General features: G+C 33.9%; 1 protein-coding gene across 2 annotated transcripts in view; it reads right to left on the bottom strand.

The window, feature by feature from the left end:
- Positions 1-24,528, bottom strand: part of SPTBN1 (spectrin beta, non-erythrocytic 1) — a 254,615-nt gene that overhangs the window by 180,516 nt on the left and 49,571 nt on the right. For both annotated transcript variants that reach the window (XM_074286937.1, XM_074286939.1), the window contains exon 2: positions 2,029-2,225. In XM_074286937.1, coding sequence (XP_074143038.1) covers positions 2,029-2,176 — 148 coding nt within the window. In that variant the 5' untranslated portion in view covers positions 2,177-2,225. The remainder of the gene's footprint in view (positions 1-2,028; positions 2,226-24,528) is intronic.

The following is a 24,528-nucleotide window of genomic DNA, read 5'->3' as shown; positions in this document are numbered from 1 at the left end:
TTGCCTGAGACACTGAGATGCTAAATAACTTATTCAAGGTCACACAGCAAGCTTGTGCTAAAGACAGAATGGGTAAGAGAAGAGGACCCTCTCATATTCCTATGTCCAACCTGTCAAATCCCTTAATTCAAGGTCTAACTCTAATGCCATTTTTCTTATGAAAATTCTCCTCCACTGAAAGAGACCCTCTCTTTTCTTAAATTTCTGATATTTTGTCTAGCCCTGTCTTTTGTTCTTATTACTGTCTACTTTATGCCATTACACATTTTATCTTCTTTTTAAAATGCTAAGTTCAAGTGCAAAATCTTCTTTCTTTCATCATTTCCTTGCCAATTCCTAACAATGCCTTGCACATAGTAAATGCTTAGTAAATATATATTGGATTAAAATGAATTTCATTCAACTGGAGACTAAAGTATTCCACCTTCTAAAGGCACTGGCCATGCAAGATCTTCAGATCATCTGATTTTGACCATGAACTCATCAAGCTATTGCAGTAGTCAACACCATTATTAGGTTACATATTAAGAAAATGAATTTCAGAATGAGTTGGTCAGATATTGGATTAGGTTTCTAGAGGCAACAAACGAATGTGGAATTTAAGAAAAGATTTTGGAACATAAAGGGTTGGACTACTAAGATCTTTTCGGCCCACAAATTGGTGGAATTTTATTTTTGAAAGGAAATGACAAATAGGATCTTGCTTTAGCTAATGAAGAATAACAAGTTCAAGAAAATAGTGGATAGGACATTATTAACTGGGTTTGTCAGAATGGTTTAATAAAACTTTCAAGAAAATATAAAGGTCTCAGAGTCTTTCAACAGACAGATCCAGGATTGTAATTCACTACTGAGGTCTCATGATTAATGAAGCAGTCACACAATGTAGTGCCAGATTTTTGATTAATAGGTCACTCTTTGATGGTATATAAATGGACAAATCCACTACCACTACCACTTGACCTTCTGAAGGTCAAGTTCCAATGTAACATGCTAAAATCTGTACAAAAGGATATTTTCATAATTAACAATAAACTTACCTGATTAAACCAAGAGTACAACACACATATTACAATTAAGAATTCTACAAGAAAATCAAAACTCCTTCTCTTTTTATATCAAAAATATATGACATCATTTCCCTTATTTCATTTTAACATCTCAATGTGAAAAAAAACAAACCATCAATTCCAAAATAAATTCTAAATTGGTTTGCATTTAATATTACATATATATCAAACATCAATTTACATCTAATTGTGTGTTCAATGAACAGAAAGTATGTATTAATTTAAAATTTCAAACACTTATGAGTAAAAGAATTTTTTTGAATAATAGGTAGTGTGTATATCGTACTTTCTGATTTTCAAAGTACTTTAATGTAGTATTTTATTTGATATAAACTTTTAAGATAAGATTTATAATACATATAATTAATTCATAATATATTACATATAAGGATAACTAATAAGAACTCTTACAAGAAAGTTATAAGAATAAAAATATATTTTGGAGGTAAAGAGGATGAGTTCACAGTTGCCAAATATCATATCTATCACATAAAATGCCTGGGTAGTAGCTATATTTATGGGCAATAGGTGCCTGGGACTCTTCTTCATATCTTCCTTACAACATGGGGTGGCCATATGAACTTGGGGATTGCAATCTCTGTTGATTCAAACCAAAGAAACCTAGATTCTTGAAATATTATATATTCATATAAAAACAAACATATATACAGATGATAATTGGTTTCCCAAATCTCAGAAGAAGTGGTAACAAATCTTCAACCATTTTGGTTTTGTCAGTTAAAAGGTCATAAGAGGTAATTAAAACTTTACCAAAATGGAATATACTGCTTAATGAGGTTTTAAGTTCCCTCTTAATCAAAATGTTTAAGAAAAATCAGAATTTATACCCATCTGCAAAGCTACAAAAATCTTGTACTGAATAGAAGGCTATACTAAACACCTCCAATTTCCTGCTTCTGCTAAGGTTTTATGATTATAGGTACTGAGGTGTGTCTACCTGCTAGAGCCTTGATACGAGAACGCTCAAACAGTCTTGCTGAACTATTTTCGTTGTCCCAGTCGTCCACGTCCCAACGGTTATTGACATCGCTGTATTGTTGTTGGATCTCAATGTTGTCATAGTCTGTGGCTACTGTGGTCGTCATGTTGAATCTTCTCAACCGCCTTTAAGCATCAGATTCTTCTTACAAAGGTCTGTGAGGAAAACAACGTATATTTAACTTTATACAGAGAAAACAAGTCTTATAATCACAATCAATCTCTCAGAGAGAGATATTCCACACTTTATAAGCAAAGAAATAGAGACCTCAAGAATTTAATTGATTTGCCCAAGGACAACGGGTTAACAGCAGAGCTGGAACATCTAATTCAGTGGGGTTTTTTTAATCACACCATCCTTTCTAATATCAAAGCCAATTATTCTGTTTTGAGAAAGTCTGCCTTCTTCAATCCATTGGTAGTCATATGTAAATAGCATTATAATATATTTGAATTTCATAACAGATTCAGGTGGAATCAACATTCTCATGGTGGTAAAGATTATCAAGGAATGGGGTTTGGGGACAAAATAATGGAATACCACCAAAGTTTTGGTGAATATTCTAAGTAGCTTTAACGGGTATTATATCTATTGTTCAATATAATCACAAGAAGAAAGAATAGGGACTGATTCTGTAATTGCACTGGTATAGAAAACTCCCATGAAGAAGTATCCTCTGTCAATTTAGGTCACCAGCTTCTTTACATTTTATAGTTTTAGAGACTTAGGGTTTGGAGTCACAAGAGAAGTGAAGGGAATGTATAGTTATTAACCATCTACTACATGCCAGGTACTGTGCTAAGGGCTTACAATTATTATTTTATTTGATCTTCACAACAACCTTGAAAGATAGGCACTATTATTATCCCCATTTTACAATTGAGGAAACTGAGAACAGACTTGTTCAGGATCACATAATCAGGAAGTTTCTAAGACTTAAATTCAGGACTTTCTCCTTCCAATTCTAGTCCTCCATCTACTGTACCAACAGATCTTTCTAGACCTAAAGTTTATTTTCTTTCCTCTATGTCATATCAACTCTCTCAGAAGAAAGCATAAAAGTATCTTTTTTTGCTCCCTTATTACAGAAGCTGATTGTCTGACACTATCATGGAGAAGTATTTACCTGGATTCTTGTTAGTGAAAATGTACCAAGATAGAGTGGGGAAATAGCATTATGCTGGGAGTAAAAAGACCCAGGATCTGTCCCTTTCTACAAGTTACTTAAGGATATAACTCGGCCTTTGTATCACAGTTTCCTTATTAAATGGAGAAGCAAGAATTTAGGAATAGGAAGGAACTTGGAGATTACTTAGTACCAACCCCTTACTTCATTAATGAGAAAATTAAGATAAAGAAAAGAGAAGTGATTTGATTTGTGCAAGATCTGAAAGATTTAGAAGTGACACCCAAATCTGGGTTCCTGATGTCTGGTTTGGTACTTGTTTTTCATATACTAGATTCAGCTTTCTTCTTTCTTACCAAAAAAAATGCAAATTGTTTCATATTGAGACACATCACATCCCATTTGGTATCTGCCATAACTAGGTTTCCTCATTAAAGCAATTGTACTTTAAAAGAAGATTTGTACCTAAATTTATTACAAATAATTGGTGACAAGCACACCAGCTGTTCAAGAGGCACGTAATTCCTTGTCTATTCTGTTTAAAGGTGAGCTCTCACATGTCCTCCAGGCACATTGCTGACACTAACACAGTTCCTCACAACAGCCCTAGTGAAGGACATCACAAGGTCTAGCCTTCCTCCTTTCAAATATGTTGGAGAAGTTCAATTCCTGGTTCCAGTTTTTTCTCAATTTATGGTAAGGGAGAATCTGAGTCTTGGACTATAGACATATGGACGGAATAAATTTTAAATGAAATCCAACTTTCTAGTTTAGTTGATAAATTATTTTAAACTAAGAATTTTTAGAGGTCAAAAGGATAGTAGAGATAATGTAATTAAAAATGCTCACTTCATGCATGAGAAGCCTGTAACCTAGAAAGGTGAAAAGTATGACTTGCAAAGTCATACTGGCTGGTAAGTGGTAAGGTCTCAGATCTAGTTTTCCCAATTTCCTCCTGAGTCCAGAAGATATATATACCAATATATACATACTAAAACTCAAGGAAATTCAGTCTCCATGACAGTGCATTCTTCAGTAGCCAAGAACAAATAAAGGAGACTCCAAATTCATATATCCTAAAATAAAATTTAATCTCAGAGCTGATAGCAAACTTGTTTGGGCAACTCTGCCAAACACAATTTGAAATGCAGATAACAAAACAGTTGCCGTGATTTCTTTCAGCTATTTGGTGCCACCTGGTGATAGAGGAAAACAGACCAAGGCACACCCTCAACAACTGCTCCTTAACCAAACAACTGTCCTAGAGACCCCTCTGTAATAGATGAGATGTCCCAAATGGTGCTTAGCCAGATGAAGGCATTTTCCTACCTAAGTTTGTTTTTATTCCTGACTAAAATAATTCACATAATCACCGACCACTGCTTTTTCTCTATGACATTAAACCTTTCCATTACTCTAAAACAGGGCTTCTTAAACTTTTTCCACTCATGATCCCTTTTGGCCAGAGAAATGTTTATTATGACCCTGGGTAGATAAGATATATAAAAATAGGTATACAAATCAAACATTTACTAATAAATTATAAAGAAATTAAAAAAAAAAACCAATTCTTTGGTGTGTGTGTGTGTATATATATATATATATATACATATATATATATATATATATATATATATATATATATATATATATATATATATATATATATATATAATTTACCATTTATTAAAGATGAAAGCAAACTTACATACTAAAGAGATGGATATCCCTGTCTATTTTTACATAAGGAATTAAATCTTGGTGAAATATTTGCTACCTTTTATTGTTTTTTTTAAATTAATTTTATAATTATAACTTTTTTTTGACAGTACATATGCATAGGTAATTTTTTTTTTAACATTATCCCTTGTACTCCCTTCTGTTCCGAATTTTTCCCCTCCTTCCCTCCACCCCCTCCCCTAGATGGCAGGCATTCCCATACATATTAAATATCTTATAGTATATCCTAAGTACAATATATATGCGCAGAACCGAATTTTGTTGTTGTTGCAAAGGAAGAATTGTATTCGAAAGGTAAAAATAATCTGGGAAGAAAACAAACAAAACAAACAAAAAATGCTCACAGTTTATACTCATTTCCCAGTGTGAATGTACCTGGGTGCTACCTTTTATTGTTGCCAAATTTTTGGTGACCTTCCACATTCAGTTTTTACATGACCCCCACTTTGGTCTAAAATAATCACATAGAAAACTTTCAGATTGATTTTCTTCCTCTCCAAATGATTCAGTGTCATTGGTGCCATTAAAGTGTAGGTGACTGGTAAAATTAAATAATATAATTTCTAGGTATGTAGGAGTCAAAATATCTAAGAGTTTATGGAGTAGGAATCTTTGGGAAAGAATAATGTGATGTAGAAGGAAGTACATGGGATGAAGAATTAGAAGATGAAGGTTCTATTTTTGTTTCTTCAACTAGCTCCAGTTCAGTGGCTTGGGATATCTGTTTTTTAACTCCTAGTTTCCTTATTGATAAGTTGAGAGGATTGTGATGGGTGACCACTAAGCCTCTACAAGTCTAAAATTCTACTCTATGAATATTATACTCTCCTCTGGGCTCCAAACATGTGTCAGCATCCTAACTGATTTTACATAGGGCATTAAAGTTCCCAAAGCACTTTACATATATGAGTTTTGTTTTTTTGTTTTCTTTTTACCACTTACAGAGAACCTTTTCTCCTAAAGGACCTATTTAATTTGTAACCAGTTATACAGATGAACAGACAGGCTTGTCTTTTATAGATTAATTATCACAAATAACAACATAGAAATTTGCTTTAGTGGTCTGAAAATTAATCTGAACTTTCCATATGGTGGGAGAAATAGGATAGATTAATAAGGGAAGATTTAAAAACTCAATGCCTAGTGATTTTGGAATTAATGAAATCTGTATGTCAATGGTAAAATATAGTCCTTGTACTCAAACAACTTCCAGTTTAAAAAAGAGGAGAAAAATGACTAAAATCAAAACTATGAATTAATTCTGGGATTAGGAAAGATCAGCATTCAAGAATAGAGGAATTCAATTCAATTCAATAAGTATTTGTCCCTCTACATGAGTGGGAGTGTCAAGGTAGACATCCTAGATGAAGTAGCAATTCAGCTGAATCTGAAAGGAAAAGAAATTAAACAAACAGGGGGTGGGGAAGTCTGTTTTAAGAATGGAGGAAAAAATAATGACATTGGAAGAGCACTGGAAGGACATTAAATGATATCATTTAGCTGGAATACAGATTGGCTGAAGAGAGAGGAGTGGTGTGGTACAATAAGGAAAAAACTGGCTTTGGAGTCAGAGAAAGTAGGATCAAATTCCATCTCTGAGGCTTACTGCTTGTGCAATCTTGGACAAGTTACTTCACCTATGAATTTCCTCGTGTAAAATGAAGGGGGACTAATTAACCTCAAATCTCTTCCATATATAAAGTGATGAACTTATAATATAGGGAATTCTAGAAAGAGAGGTTGGAGCCAAATTTGGGGACCCTGAATGTTGGCCAAGGAGTTTGTATTTTATTCGACAGTAATTTGGGGAGCCACTGAAAGTTCAAAATAGGCAGGGTTAGTAACATGATCAGAACCATGTATTAGGACAGTGGTGTGAAGATCAAAGGAGTAGAAAATATTAGCTTAGAGGTAGTGAAAAATTTAAAATAAGTTAACAATAATGACAATGGATGGAAAAGATGGAATGAAGACATTTCAAGTGTATAATGGAGATTACTAAGCAACTTTTAGATGAAGGAGATATCTGGAGCAGTAGAAGCATATGTCTTAGGTTTTAGATTTAGTATACCAAGTGTGACCCAGTATGGAAATTCCTATGTTCTTTATTCCAATACTTTGTGGAATCTGTCCTTTTTCATTTTGAGTTATTATATTCTCCCTTTTCCCATTCATCCATAACATACTATGTACAAATGGTAATAGAAGGCCAACTGCAAAAGGCTGAGGAGCCCATTTTTAATGTACTCGCTCAATCAAATTTTCTTTGGATGGACATTTTCTAAGACAAACAAAGAATTATGAAAAGACAATTATCATTTTCTGCTTCAACAAGATGGCACTAATTTTATTTATTCAAACAGGTGCATGAAGATTGAGGTAGATGACACAATTTTAATCTTAGCCTAACAAGGCAAAAAGACTTCTGCAACTGTAGTCAAAAGTGTGAATAAGTCATAACTATGGAATTTTGACAGACTGTTGTTTCTTAATCATGTCTGATTTTTCATGACTCCATTTGAGTTTTGGGGGAGCAAAGTTATTAGAATGGTTTACTATTTCCTTTTCCAGATTATTTTACAGATGAGGAACAGAGGCAAACAGGAATAAATGACTTTTCCAGGGTCATGCAGCTATTAAGCTTCTAAGATCAGATTCCAACTCAGGAAGAAAAGTCTTCTTACTTGGCTATACCACCTAGAGGCCTTGCTTGGTAAGTTACCATTCATTAATTTATTTTTTTTTTCCTATTTTGTCTTCTCGGGTTACTAAAAGCACTAATTCCTCTCCATTTGGACACATTTTGAAAAGGGCACATAAATGAAATGCATCTTCTTTAGGACATACATGACATAACAACAAGAAACATCTTAGGATAAGATACAATCTTAGGATAACAGATTTAGAACTAAAAGGGGCTTCTGAGATGATCTAATCTTATTACCTTTTTTTTTTTTTTTTAACAGGTAAGGCAACTAAGGTATAGAAATTTTTACAGATAAGGAAACTAAGGTCTAGAAAAATTAAATGAGCTACAAATGGTTATACAAATGATAGACAGCAGAATTGATATTTAAACACAGGTTTTCTTATTCTAAATCTATGACTCTTTCTATGACTAAACCAAGCTTTTTGTCTTTCTTTTCTATTTTTCAAATTACCTGATCTATATCTATAACTCTATGCTGTTTTCATCAGGCCATCCCTTTTGTTTATATCTCTATCTTTTATTGAATCACTAACATAATATGCTATTACTAAAAAAGCATAGCCAAAGGTAGGGCCATGAAAATAGACAAGAGGATCAGGCAATATTGGGACAATAGTAATAGCAGGATGCCACTTTAATCATAGCTATTTACAACCTGTGTCAAAGAACGTACCCTGTTAGATGTGCTAGGGAGCTAAAAGAAGACTCCCTCCCCCCGCCCCCTGCCTCATTACCAGAGAGCTTAAATTCTCACAAGAAGAAACTATGCAGATATAGACATACATTATTTTTCAAAAGCTTTGTTTTTTTTTTTTATTTAGATTAGTTTTTTAAATGCTTTATTTATGTAAAGGTTTTTATTTTGGCTAAGCTAGGAGATAGTGAAATAGTCAAAAAATGGCAAAGGAAAGACAAAACTAAATGGAGAATAAAAATTGGTTACTCTTTCCCTCTCCTGAATATGGGATTTTTTTTTTAAATAAAAAAGATATTTTTCTGATTGTATGCTTATAGAGTTAGAGTTCAAAGGGAAGCCACCTAGTCCAACCTCCTCATTTTAAGGACGCGGAAACTGAGGTACAGAGAAGCTAAGTGATTTGCCTAGATATTCAGTTCCTTTCAAAAACTGGGTAAGAAATTAAGATGAAGATTACTAATTTTCGTCAATCCTTTTTGAAGAGAGAAACCATGTGTTAATAATTACTTTGGCAGAATTCAAAGTCCCAAATGTTCTACTAACATTTCAAATCCTCCCATTCCACTCATAAAAGCTAGGAAGATATATGTACTTGACTGCTGACTTTAATCAAGGTCTTCTCTTTTCCTCAAAAGGATCTCACTTCTTAACAAAATCAGTCAAAAATCTATGAGTCCCACCCCAATCTATTCAACTTTTCAGGAAATGGAAAGCAGGAAATAATTATATTGTTTGTCATTTGCTTGCTGCCACATTCTTGAGTCATGTATAATTTTTTAAAATTTTAGACTGATTTCATTCATGTGGGACAATCCTGATTTGGATTTTCCTTCCACTAATACAGACTATTCTTATTCTTAGAGAGCTAGCTGGAGCAATGAGAGTTTAAATGACTTGCCCACTGAGAAACAATTGGTATATGTCAAAGGCACAATTTGAGCCCATGTTTTTCTGACTCCAGAGTTGCTGGGTTATAATTAAGCAATGATATCTTTCCATGTATAAAAGATCAGAAAACAAGAAATTTCTGTAGGCAACAGAATTTATAACTACAGCATGTGCTTAAGGAGGGTATGATGACTTACATATGACTAATGACTACAGATCTGCTATTGTTCAACTACATTTGATTTAAATAGACCAAAATTCTGCCCCTTCTTATGGTGAAGTTTCAATTTAACAAATACCAAAATTTATCTGTGAAGATGTTGTCCAAGTACATCTTGCCTATGAGAGAAGCTAACATAAAAAACTTTGTTTTCATAATTCACTTTATAAAATGATCACTTAAAAAAGCCCTAGGTTTTTCTTTAATCCAACCTCCCATTCTACAAAAAAGCCAACCTGGGTGTAGAAACAATAACTTGCCAAAGTCACACAATTATAGAATACAGGAAACATGAAGATATAGTCTGAAACCTCAAATACCTATTGAATATTTTAATGCAAAGTTTTCTTAGAGGGCAAAAATCCTGTAACACATGAGCAAATAGTTAAGGTTAATTAACTGAGAGGACAGCAAGCTCTCACCTTAGCAGAGATAAGTAAGACTCACCAAGTCTTACTGCACTCCATTTAGCTCAATCTAGCTAGCTCATCTTCATTAAGTAAAAGAAGATTTGAGGGAAGCTGTTGCCTTATGTTTGAATTAGTACATAATACATTTCTTGGATCTGAAGAATTAGAATGCAGGCTATAAAAAAAAGAACTGGTTTTCAACTTAAAAACTTAGATTGGAGTCCCAGGCTCTGATATTTCTTATCTGTGTGACCCTGAAGGGGGTGGGTCACTTCATCCAGTTGGGTCTGTTTTCTCATCTGTAAATAAGAGTTTGGGAGGAGGGATTGGACTATATTTATCTGTCTCTTTCATCTCTGATATTTCTTATTTCTGAATGATTTGTATCCATGTAAATTTCTGTTCAGCTTGCCTTGGACTTTGCAAGAAAATATTTTACATCGACTTCCTCCCCATGTATTTATTGAATAATAAATAGGGTGACAAAAACTATGAAAGGTTTAGTTGTTTTTAATTTTTGATCATGCAGCAACATTCAAAGACTAAAATACCCCAATGCTATAAACTTTCTTTCCTAAACATCCTTATATGACATTTCTGCTTCAACAATAAGAGAAACTATTATAAGTTTTACCCTATTACTTTATAAATAGCAAATACTCCCGGGACAATTTTATTTTATGTATTTTCTTCTTTTACTTTGTTTTTCTTTAATAGAATAAATTAGAATCATTCTCTATCCCTCCCACCCAACCAACAAAATTAACTTTTACTAAAAAGGAAAAATGGGGACCGCTAGGAGGTGCAGTGGATAGAGCACCAGTCCTAAAGTCAGGAGGACTTGAGTTCAAATTTGATCTCAGATACTTAATATTTCCTAGCTGTGATCCTGGGCAAGTCACTTAACTGCAATTGAAGAAAAGAAAGAGAGAGAGAAATGAGAGAGAGAAATAGAGAAGCAAGAAAATTTTAAAAAAGCAAGCAGTATGAAAAACAATGAAAACCATTGGTTTTCTAAATTTTTTTTATATTACTCCTCCATATATACTGCTTAACTCCCCATTCCAGATCAAACTGATCTGCTTACTTTTCCTTACAAATTACTTCTCAAGCTTCCACACTTTTGTAAAGTGTCCCTTTAATATGGACTACACTCCTTCCCATTCACCCTTTGTAGAATTGTTAGCATCTCTCAAAGCTCAGCTTAGGTATATTTAAAAAATCTTCCCTAACCATAGCCTTCCACCATCCAGTTATTAGCACTCTCTCCTCTCTTGAAATTACTTTATATATACTTTGTATCTGAATTCATCTCCTTAATAGAATATAAGTTCCCTAAAAGGAGGGAGAGGGAGAAGAAGAGGGAGAGGGAGAATGTTTGTACTTTACCACCACCTAGCAAAGTAAATATATATGTAGCAGATTCTCAATGATTGTTGACATTTATTGAAATAACACTTTTTTTTGCATTTATCATAGCATATACAAGCCCAATATAGAGCATGCTAAATTGATTCAGCATATCCTGGAATATATTTCTATATCAAAGAAAAAAAATATGTTGGGGAAATAGAAACAGGGCAATTAGATTAACCAACCATGTCCTAAGTGCCTACTGTAAACTAAGTGATGGGCTCCTTTAAGACAGGCTTAGCACTATTAAAGGTCCTCTGGCCCATATGAGAATCCAAATTTTATTCCAGATTATTCCTCTATTACATGAAATTTCAATTCTGTCAGTGTTGCTGCCAAAATGTCAATCTTGGGCTATGGTTAGCATTTTACTGCTTCATTCTTTGTGAAGTTACAAAAGAATTTCATAAGCCGTACTAGAATAGGCACAGTAATACTGTACTTCAGATATAGAAATTAAATTGGCCAACACCCATAGGCTAGAACTAGTCTCTTAAAAATGTCTAGAAGAATTCTTTGTTTCTACATTTGTTCAGAGAGGATTAATGTCACCTAATTTGCGTATTTCAAAAGTTGGTTATAAGAATTTAAAGAAAAAAGGGATACTGTAGCTTTTTTTTTGGGGGGGGGGATGGAGGCAATTAGGGTTAAGTGACTTACCCAGGGTAACACAGCTTTAATGTTTGAGATCAGATTTGAACTCAAGTCCTCTTGAGTTCAAGGTTGGTGCTCTATCCACTGTACCACCTAGCTGTCCACTGCACCACCTAACTGCCTCTACTATAGCACTTCAAAAAGTCTAATACACTATAGAAATATATAACTGTGGCATGCAGATAAATATCACATATACACACACAAAACCCTATAAAATAAAGTGTTCTCTTGATGGAGAATTTAAGGATTGGTTGAGTTTGGAAGAGAAGATGAATTTCTTAAGCAGGATAAATGGCAAGTAGCTCTTTATTCAGACCATTTTTAGCAAAAGAGGAATGCCTCTAAGAAATCCATTTTCAACTGTGTCTGTTAAATAAATATGGGGTCATATTTACATAGACATAAAAACAGTCTTCATTATAATTTTCTCATAATCACATCTGGTTTTGCTTCATAATGTTTATATTTATTTTGAAAATGAAATGTTTACTTTTAAATCATTTATTTCTCCTTATAAATGTACTAATCTCTAGGCTGTTTCATGGTACTCAAAGTATTATCCTAAAATCTAAATCTGGAGACATAACCTGTTTCTGAAAGGTAGTTGTTCAAACTATTTGCATTGCTTGAGTTAACACTTGAGGGACAAACTAAAACAACACTATATATAGGTTGAGATTTTCCAAGATCAATTCAAAATCTGAACCTTTTTAAAGCAATAGGAAGCTGGATTTGAGAGACTTATCAAGGACCTTTCATTACCTTTCAAGAACAATCACCTCATTACAACACGTTCAAAAGATCATACTCTTACTATTTACTAAAACTTCATCATCTTGAAAAATAAAAACACTTTCAATTTTGCATAAAAGTTGAGTGATATTAGTTATAATCATCATCAAAAGCCTAGTACCAAGGCAGTGAAAGTAAATTTTTGGTGTTATTTTGGATTACCAGAAGATTCAAATAAAATTATTCATGTTTTTAAAAACACCATTGGTATTTCACATTAAGAGAAAAACATTCCTTATTATTACTGAAAAATCCATATCTATATGATGGCAAAAAGGAAATTTAAGAATTATAATATTGATGATGCATTTGCATTTATATAGCCCCTGTCTCCAAAGTCAAAGTCTAACTTAAACAACTCTTTCCCAAGATAAGCAATGTATATATGGTCTTTCATATAAAGGAAAATGAAAAAAATATATTGTTACTTCACAGCCAATAATGTTATTTGTACACTGACTTGCTTCTTTCTGGAATGAGGACTCATTGTTTGCATTGAGATAGCCACACTTACTTTCTCAACTTTCTTTGTATCTCGTGTGTGTGTGTGTGTGCGCGCGCGCGCGCGCACGTGCGCGCACGTGCATGTGCACAGACAAATGGCCCCTGCTGGATTTAATTAGCACTGTTTTATTTAACTTACTGAACTTCTATAATTGCTCAGATATCCAAATTGGAGAAAACATCTTTATAGAGACTCCACTCTGCTTCCATCATATCCTTATTCTGCCCTTCTTATTTTGTAAAAAAGGAAAGTATATGCACAATATGATTAGGAATTTTGAGGCCATCTCATGGAAGACTTGAAATTAGAAATTTGTCTGGCTTCTCCCTCAACCTCAAGAGGAAAACATTTGACTTCAATTTTTGTTGTTAAGCAGTCAGGCTCTCAATCAGGTTTCACAGCAAAGAAAATGAGCATTTTTGTTTGTTTTTCAGCATATGATTTTTGTTTTAAAGTAAAAAAAAAAAACGTTTGTGCAATAGAACTAATACAATCTGAAATTTTAAATTACTTTTGGAGAAATAAAAAAAGTTCCTTATAGGAATATACATTCTCATAATTAAGCATTTCTAAAGTTTCTTTGATTAAGTACAAGATAAAACACATCAATCCTTCTCTTTAAAATGTGCTAACAAGACAACAATATCAGTTTTGTTTTTCTGACCCCTAAAATCTTTCAAAGCATTACACTGCTTCCTGTGTGAAAACTTGTTGCAATGATGACAAAGAATGAGCTGAAGAGTATGGAAATTTAAGACACTTCAAAAGAAACAACCTTTTTCATGGTTATAGTCAGAAGTGAAAATCAGAGGTTTATTATTTAGTTCTTGAATTTTGAGTAGAATATGCATCAATTCAAAGTTGTCCTTTGTGTCATTAAAAAGTCAAAAGTCAAACCAAATGAACAGGTAATTAGGGAAGGTTTTTTAATCACATTAACTTCAAATTATAGTGAAGTAGTTCATCAATCACCTTTCAATCTCATGTGATCTTAGGGAATACAGATAATAGACATAAATTCACCCAATATGTATATATTTCTCTATGTCATAATTTGCAAATCTAAGATAAATTAAAAATATCTGTTTATAAATGTGGAATTTTGGAATCATGAAGATTTATCTTCATGAGTTCAAATCTGGCCTTAGACACTTAATAGCTTTGACCTTGGGCAAGTCACTTAACCTTCAGTTTCCACATCTGTAAAATGAGCTGGAGAAGGAAATGGCAAACCACTCCAGGATTTTTGCCAAGAAAATCCCAAACAACTAAAAAGCAAGTGTACTATTTATGTATTTATGTATTTATAATAAATATGTAAATATGTATAATAAATATGTAAATATGTATTTATAAGTGTACTATTGTGTATATGGAATGGGAAACTGGACTATTGAGCCTTATTATTATGAACATTCTCAAAATATATGGCTGATTTGAACAGGTTATAAACTTGAGGTCAGGGACTGTACCTTAGGATTTAGCACAATGTCTAGTTTAGAAGTGCTTAATAAATAACTGAATAAATGTGATTCCTTCATGAATTCTGAAAAGCGTATAGGCATTTCGTAACAGGTACTCTTCCACTAACTACAAGATGAAGAGGAGCCTCTGACTGCCTAAGAGCAAGTTGATTTCATTTAAAAGGCATTAGTGAGCAAGGACCTATCCTCTTGGTCTGTCTTTTTCCTGCCTGGAATGAAACAGTGAACTGTTAATGGGCTTCTATCTCTTCACCAACATCATCATGATATAACCCATGAGTGTATGTATGTATATGTATATAAATATATATAAATATATATATATATATATATATATATATATATATATATATATATATATATATATATATATATATATATATATATATATATATATATATATATATATAGCTCTACTTACTGTTGTTTCTATCTCTGTGATATGTATTTTTCTTCCTTTTTGAAAAAGGAACCTGGAGATGGCCATGATGTTATGAGCTGTGAAAGATCAAGGAAGGGAACCATAAGGATGTCAAGAATTAAAGTCTATGCTGGACATTGTGGTCAACCAGTCCAACAAAACCCTGAAGACCAACCTTTTGAGCCCAATTTAGCACCTATCCATTGGCTATGCCTCATTTGGAAGTAAATATGGTGGAATAAATGCAATGTAAAAACTGCATAAAGTCAAGACTGATTCTCCCCCTCAAAACTGAGGTGGGATAAAGGAGAATGTCCCTCCCTGGTGTTTGGGAATAATGGAAGGTGTCTGTACTTATTTCCTGGTTATACCTTGGAAGTATACACCCCCTTTGTAAAAATTAATTGATACTAATTGGCTAAATGAATCTGAGGCATTAATTATTGGTGGATAACAGTTTATTTATGTATGGGGGGAACATTCAAAAAGGGCTTAAATCAATAACATTAAAGACACTTCAAACCCTGTATAGTACACTTGAAGAGTGAGCTTCATTCTAGATGAGTGAGCTCAGTATATTGCTACTTATGTTATAAAGCTTACATAAAACTTACAATTATATTTGGAAATGAAATTAAGATGACCTATTATTTCATCCTTGGGTCAATAGGGAGCCACTAGAACTTGCTGGATAAGGAAAAAATATGGTCATATATTTGCTTTAGGAAAATCGCTTTGGCAGCTGTGTGTAGAATACATTGGAGAAAGAAAAGACTTGATACAGGGAAACCAATAAGCAAGCTACTGTATGTAAAAGGTGATAAGGGTGGGAAGTAGGGTGGTAGCTATGAAGCTAGAGATGAAGAAGCATCTGATGCAAGGGTGGAAGAAGATAGTGGAAGCAAAAATCTAGCCCTTGGCAACCTTCTCTCTCCCTCCCCATATATTCTTTGATCTAGAGACATTTGCCTCCTTGTTCTTCAACAACAACAAAAAGAACACTCCATCTCCTCAATTAGTATTTTTAAGATTGTTGCCTATGCCTAGAATGCTCTCCCTCCTCATTTCTGCCTCCTGGCTTTCCTGACATTTGTTAAGCTCCAATTAAAAAACCTTTTTATAGAATGCCTTCTTCAATTGCTGTTGATTCTAGTATCTTCTCTCTTACTTCCAATTTATCCTAGATGGATTTTTTTTTTTTTTGTACATAGTTGTTTAAAAACGGTCTTACACATTAAACTGTGAGCTCTTTGAGAGCAGCGACAATTTGCCTTTCTTGGAATCCCCAGAACTTTGTACAGTGTTTGACAGAAAATAGATAATTAATAAAAATTAGCTGACTGACTATATGGTATAAGGGAGAGGAGGAATCTAAGTAATGTAGGTATCTGGTGGGAAGTGAGTGCCTGCTACATAAAGAAGGAAGATCCTGAGAGGAAGTTTGAAAGGAAAAGATAATGTGATACATCTACAATACATATTGCAAATCAATTCCATATCTATTCTTCCTGTTTGAAGCCCTCTATTCCATTCCAAAAAGCTCTTATTTGCCATTGCCCTAGAGCTATAATATGTCCTCTGGAGGGTCCTGCCAAAGCCACAAGGTGAACTGGGGGACAGGCAGTAGGTATGTTTGGATGAGGATGGAGGCAGAATGTTCCCAATGGCACCCACCAAGCTGCTACTATTGATATTGGGATAGTACCTGAGTTATAACTATTTGAGGGCTGGATTCCTGGTCCAGAAGAAAGGAAATTGGGAACTTGTGTTGTGATAAGAGGGATGGAATATGGGAAGTGTTAAGGAATAATATTGAGCATGTTTGATACAGACACAAGAGAGGATGTAACCCATCTTCTCATCTTTTTATTGGTTGATTAGGTATCCTTATAAAGATAACAGCATCTTGGAGTCAACTCACTGTCCCTACCTTGTGTGAGGTCTGGTACTAGGTGCAGAGGACATAAAGATAAACAAGGAATAGTCCTTGCTCTCAAAGAGCTTACAATTTAAATGGAAAAAGGAAGATGGGAAGGAAAACCAGACATGTTCACAAATAACTTGAGTATATGGCATGGTAGAATATGGGAAGTATTCAAACTAACAGATTGTTATGGGAAATCAGAATAAGGAAAGAATTTCCTTTGCACAGGAGAGCATTTGAGAGTGAAGGTAACAGATCATCGAAGATTTTGTGAAAAAATGATATCAAAGCAGGACCTTCAAAGAAGGGAAGGACATCAACATATATGGATTGAGGAGTAGAATGAGAGAGAAGAATTCATTTCAGATATGGAAAAATCAATGCCAGTAAAAGCACAGAGGAAAAATAGAAGAATAAGAAAGGAGTATAGTTGAGTACACAAATGTGACTGAAATAAAGATAAGCAGGAAGGTAACTGAAATGTGTTTAGAAAAAAAGAGAACTTAGAATTATAATGCAGAAAGTCTTAAATGCCAACATAAGAATGGAAAGTCACAGAAGCTTTTCTAAGAAAGAAGGAATTCTAATAGAAAAGGGAGAAAAGTGAATAGATTTGGAAGAGTGGTGAACTAAAGCCAATTTCTAGATTATCAAGAATTAACTATATTAAAATTTTTCCTATACTATTTTTAAAAAATCCTTTAATTCATTAATCTAGAACATCTAACTAAATTTAACATTGAACATTGAAAAAATAGGGAGCACATGGATATCAACTCTAAGAATTACAAGAGCTAATTCCCATGACACTAATTTTTTTTAATTTTTATAAATGTAATTTGTTATTCATATGCATTCATATTACTCATATGAATAATACACTTATAGGATCTTACAGATCCTATCTCTAAGAACATCAAAGAATGTTGTTAAAAGGGACATTGATGAATTGAATTAATATCTAGAGAAAGGTAACTGAAACAGTGAGAAGTATTGATGCTATGTCATAAGAGTAACATTAGTTAAAAAAAAACAAACTAACAAAAACTGGGTGATAGAAACTCTTCAGAGAGCCTAGAGAGAAATAATAACTGTCTTTAGGGACACTAAATTTTAACAACAACAGACCAAAACTGGTGATGATACTTAGCTGAACAATCATATTCTCAAATGTTAATTAATAGATTAAGGTCAACCTGGAGAGAAATCTCTAATGACATGCAGTAAGGTTTTTTCCAGGCCTTTGTTCCTGATTAACATTTTAATCAAAATTACCTGAAGTTATAGAAGGCATACATCTCAAGAATGGAAATAACACAAAACTAGGAGGAGCAAGTACATGGAATGATAGGTTTAGACAAACTAGAGCATGGGGATAAAACTAAAATAGATAAAATTCAACAGTTATAAAATAAATCAGAGCACAAGTGGTAGGTGACAACCTAACAACAATGCATGAGGAAAAAACACCCTACATACATACTGTTATCTGATATTAAATTCAACATAAGTAGGAGACAGATACTAAAGGCTGCATTAGTAAAGGTATTTGTATTTAGGGCAAAAAAGATAATCGGTCTGCTTAACTTTACACCAGTCAAATCAAAACTGGTATCTAAGATTTAGTTCTTGGTGTTGTTTTAAGAAAAATGCTGACAAACTAGAAAGTGAAGATGGCATCTAAGCAACTAGGATATAACCACTATATCCAATTGGGAACAGTTGAGCTGAGATGTTTATCTTACAGAACAAAAGATGTAGTTGTTATACCAAGGTAATAAAGCAAAGGGACTGTGCTACAGGGACACAAAAAAAGGCCAAAAAAAGCCATTGCCCCAGTGAGATAACAATTTACTTGGGAAGGGGAGTCTGGGGAACATAACAACATACAGACAACTATGTTTACACAGGAGCTAGATATTGGTGATAATCTCAGAAAGAAGACACTAATATTAACAAATATTGAGAAAGGCATCTTATAGAAGCCACACCAAATATATTAAAAAATCAAAACCAACATTGAGTGAAAGTTAAGTTCAAACCTCAGCTTGATATAATAAAATAGCCTTCTAACAATTAAAGAGTGTCCAACATTTGACTTTGGGCAAGTGAAATATCCACTCTTCATCTCTTGGATGAAGAACTCAATGGGATTTTTCAACTTTAAATTGACCCTCATTAGGAAATTGTTTCTCTTACAAATTGAAGGCAGTATATGAATCAGATAGTGTGTCAATTTGAGCTCAGAAGAGTTCAAATTCCAGTTCTGTTGCTTGCTACTTACGTGATTTGAGGCAATTCACTTAACTTCGTTGGGCATCCATCACTTTTCTCATTTATGACCAATTAAATCTCTAATTCTAAGTTTATGATTCTATTTGCTTTTTCCACCAATGGATTACTTTATACAAAGAAAATCTTTTTTACAAATAATAATAATGATAATGAATTACAGAAACACGTATAGTTTCCTTTGATTAGTATTAATTTCACTGAAAACATTAGTGTTTTGAAATTTAAAATGTAGATAGAGCACAGGTGAAAATATTTGTTTCATATGTGCTATGAAAATATCTACTAATAAAACTCATGTTTTCTTTGACAAATTAAAGTTTCCCTCTTAAAAAGGCAACAATCATAATATGTTTAGGGGGGGGAACAGAATAGAAAATGCTGACTAATGATGGTGTCCCTTACGGCAAATCATTCAGTGGGGATCTTCTTGAGACATATATAAACTGAGGGTTGAAAACTTCTTTGGGATTGATCTTGAGATATGTTACATTAAGTCAGAAAGGAAAAGCGTTTTGGTTTCTACTGAGTCTGGCTCAACCATCTGCATTCCATGTGCATATTCTATATAGCTCTATCAATCAACAGTTAACATTTTTATAGAGCTTAAGGCATTTTACATGCATTATTTCATTTGAGTCTCACAACAACCCTGACAAGGGAGGTAGCAAAAATACAGATGATGAAACAGACTCAGACAGAGTTATGACTTGTCCAAGGTAACACAACTAGTAAATGTCAGATCCAGAAGTTGAATGTAGAGCTTTAGACTCAAAATCCATCCCTCTTTTCTCTATACTATGCTGTCTTCCCTTTTTTACAATAAGCCTAACAAGTTGTTATGGAGCCTGTCTGAGTGCTTTCTGGGGTTGGGAATTCAAGAAAAAAAGATTAAAAAGCATCTTAATAATTCTTAATATCTAGATTGAGCTTTAAATAAGGAGTTAAGCATATGTAGTGAATCTGAGTGAGACTCTATTCCTGCTACAAGGATAGAAATTTAAAAAATAGGGGAACATTCCTTTGTCCCACTGAGATCCCTCAGTCTGAGATTTCAGGCAGTTTTCAAGTCATTTCTAAATAAGTAAAGATCCCTTTTCTTCGCAGACTAGTTTTGTCCCTAGTAGAATGGGGGAAGGATATAGAATGTCCTTGAGAGAAAGAACAATTTCGGTTTTTCTTTGTACCCCCAGGATACAAAGTGAAGTCTGGCACAGAGAAGGCACTTAATAAATCCTTATTGTTTCAGTGTTTGATTGATTGGCTCCTGATAGTCTCTAGATTGTTGCCTAAAAAAAAAAAAAAAAAAAAAAAAAATCAAGGGTTTAAAAGAACCTTACTCTGAAACAGTAACTTTGCTTTGGAAACTTATTATTATCTGTATGACTTTAGACAAATTCCTTTACTTCTTTGTGTCTGTTTTCTCAACTGTAAAAACAGGGGCTTGGATTAAATAAATGACCTCCAAGGTCTCTTCTAGCTCTAGTCTATAATCTTAAAATGGGTTCTGGATTCTCATTTTTCACAGACATAGATTTAAAAAAAGATGTGCTTTAAAGTCACTAACTTCCACTGAAGACGACAAAGAAGGTAAATCAAAAGAGAAGCAAATCAACTATTAGTGAGAAAAAAAAAATCCCCGTTCTGGGACAGATACTCAATGTGCTAGGCCGTTCTCTAGGTATAAAAGCACAGATACACGTGAGCAAAGGACCTAGTCATACTGGGTTTTCCAGTGCCCAATGTAAATGAGAAGGAGACTGTCTACTTAGAAAATAAGTTGAAAGACTGGCTGGCTTCCCACAAGATCTTTGTCTCCATCTCCTATTGCAGTGAGCAAGGAAATCAAGTAACCATCAGGATGGAGACACCTGTTCTGGGGACAAGTGAGAATGGAAGAACAAGGGCCAACATGCCTTTTTAATGAGTTCAATAAAACAAGCTGCACATGACAAAAGGATTTAAAAATAAATAAATAAACAACACAAGGGTCCCAGCATTTATGTCCAAGAATGTACCTTCTGGTAAAGAACTTTCTGAACTGAAGACCTCAGAGTGATTATTGCTCAAGGACAGATGTCATAGATAGAAAGGGGGGAGGTTCTTTTTTTTTCCCCCTCTCTGGATTGCAGAAATCCAGTTTGTTCTAGCAAAGCTCTCTTTCAACACTTATTAAGAGTGGACTGAACAATGCCTGGCCCTCCCCATCCAGGAATGTTAAGCCTGCAACCTCCCACACACTCTAGAGACTCTAGGTGATTCCGAATTCAGTTGTCCTTTGGTCTAAGCAAAGAACTTATAGAAATATCACCTTTCTTTTCTAATGAAGAAGATTTTTCTTAGCACCTTTTTGTTGTTGTCATTTAACTTCAGACAGAATCAATTTACATCTCCATAAGGAATCCTATAGGAAAAGCAGGCAGAAATTCACTAAAACACAGGCAAAGCACATACACCCCAGCTGCAAAAAAACATATTTTCAAAAGATAGATATTCATTTCATCTTCCTCGGCAAAAAGGACAAGTAGCAAGTATCTCCCATCTCTGCTGTCGCCTCCTGGTGCCAAAAATAGACAACTACGTCAGGAGTAGCCTCTTCAAATGTAAACCAATCCCTCACAGAGGAATATGACAGGTAAAGCTAGACTGATCTGCTAGGCTTGGCCATGCCCAAGATTCTAAAATTGACACCAGCTGCAGATTACTTTCTACATTCTTTATCTTTTTTTTTTTTTTTTTTTTTTCCCCCTTTTAACCAGCTCCTGACAAGACTAACAAACCTTTCACCATCAGCTTCCAGATGATGCTGGGGTAAAACCATTGGGAACAGAGGGAAGAAGAAGAAGAAAAAAAAAATAAGCACTCTCTACCATAGTAAGTCAATTCCCTACTGTTGCGAAAAGGCTTCCTCCCCATTCTTCCATTCCTCTCTCCCCTCACCCCACACTCAACGATTTCATCCCATGGGAAGGTAAAAAAAGAAGAGCTCTGATGTCATTTCCAAGTCAAATGAGTTGTCAAGATAATAATAACTCCACTCTTTGATGGGCAGTCTGAAAAGAAAAATATACACATAATATTTAAGGTTTGGAGAAAAGAAGACTGATGGTTATGGGTAAGAGAGAGGAGGAAGACAATGAACCAGAGAAATTTAATATGAATTTTGTGTTCTTCTTACACGGAAAAATATTTTTGTTATCAAATATATTCCTAAATATGCTAATAATTATCTATGTTACATAGTTTAATGTAAATAACTTAATCTAAAAATTTTACTGTTCATTAATGCCTTCATATCAAAATTTAAGAAGCACTATTAAGGGCTTGTCACTGAGGGGCTATAAAGATTAAAAAAAAAAAAAAAAGATAAGATTGTTATCCTTTACTGGCTTTTAATGTAATAAGAAAGATAAGACAGGCACAAAGATAAATAAATAAACCTTAAGGGAGAGTGTACTCAGATTTTTTTTTTTTAAATCACAAAGTAGAGAACAGCAATTAAATTCAATTTCAGAAACATTTGTTAAGCATCTACTAAGGAAGGACCTTATTAAGTACTTAATGAATAGCTTAACAAATAACTTGCCCCAGATAACACAGCCAATATTGCTTATGCCAAGATTTGAACCCAGGTCATCTTTTGAACTAGGGCATTTTCCTACACTTTGCTACCTCTTTAAGATGATAAATTTTAGCAATGGGTACGTTCTACATTAATAGAGATGGATTTCCTTGTTCTAAGTTGAAGACGAGTTGCTAACCTTCATGGGTAGAAGTGATTCCAGTGTCAGTAAAAAAGAAATCCAATTTTAAAAATTGCAGTGTGTAAGGTATTGAAAGGCAAGATGACATCTGATGGGGAGAGTCTGGAAGACTTCTGGGAGGAAATCAGCATCTTGGACTGACCTTGAAGGTTTTTAACAAACATTTGTTGGGGAAAATGAAAAAGGAGCTCAGAAAAAGACTCCAGCAATAAGAAAAAAGAGGGCACAAAATCACAGGAATGGCGAAATGCAGGTCATGTCAGGGACTGTCAAGTAGTCAAAACTGACCAGAGCATGAAATACAGAAAGAAGAGTACTCCAAAAATAAAGCTAGAAAGGTTAGTGGAGGCTCAAAGTCCCTGAAAACCTTAGGTTTTATATATTTTTTTAAAAGTCACTAAAATCTTTTGAACAGGGAATTATATAAGTTATGCATAAAAAGGATGAATGTGATAATTGTATGTAAGATAGACTACACTGGGGAGAAAAATATGGAGCTAGAAAGATGAGTTACAAAGTTATAGTCTAGGGTAGTGATAAATGAAGGATGTGATAGTAGAAATAGAAGGGGACAAAGTAGAGGGCTTCTGAAAACAGAATGGAAAAGATTGTGGAGGGCTGGGTTGAAAAGCAGTGTATGAACACAAAGGAAAATGACAATGACATTAACAGAAGTCAAGAAGAAAAGCAGTGTGTTTTTTCATCTTCTTCTTGTCCTTTTTTTGAGGAAGGGCTGGTTGAGTTTACCTTTAAACGGACATGGGGGCTAAGAATAAGGTAACAGCTACCTATTTTCCCAACCTGTCTGCCTTCCAGTTAGACATTTTCATTCTTTTTTCTCTTTGCACACATCAATTCAATGAATCAACAAGTATTTATATTATTTACCTACTATGTGTCAATTACTATGCCAGACACTGGTAATAGTGGCAAAAAAGGAAGCAGCTTCTGCACACAAGAAGTTAATAATCTTTCCAGAGAGATAACATATATATAAAATACATACATACTTATACACATAAATAAACAAATAAATGCACACATATATATTATGCATGTGTATGTGTGCATATGAATATATACACACGTGAAACATATATATACATATATATATATATATACACACACATAGATAGATCATAGGGGGACATTAGAAGTTGGGAGAAATCAGAAAAGGCTTTGCAGAGGTGATATTTAAGTTAAACTTTTAAGAAAATTAGAAATTCAAAGAGGTGGTGGGGTAAGGAAATAATGTTTTCCAGGCATAAGGAATAATATATACAAAAAGCTCAGAGAGAGGGTTTATGTATGTTTAAAAAAAAAAAAAAAGAAAGCAAGTAGGACAATTTGGGTAAACTAAAAAATAATGTACAACAAAATGGGAAAAGTAGATTGGACCCTTGGCATGAAGGTCC

This window comes from Sminthopsis crassicaudata, chromosome 2 (genome assembly GCF_048593235.1).
Source record: "Sminthopsis crassicaudata isolate SCR6 chromosome 2, ASM4859323v1, whole genome shotgun sequence".
Lineage (NCBI taxonomy): Eukaryota > Metazoa > Chordata > Mammalia > Dasyuromorphia > Dasyuridae > Sminthopsis > Sminthopsis crassicaudata.
The sequence above is the reverse complement of the archived record's forward strand: the minus strand, read 5'-3'. Positions and strand labels throughout refer to the sequence as shown.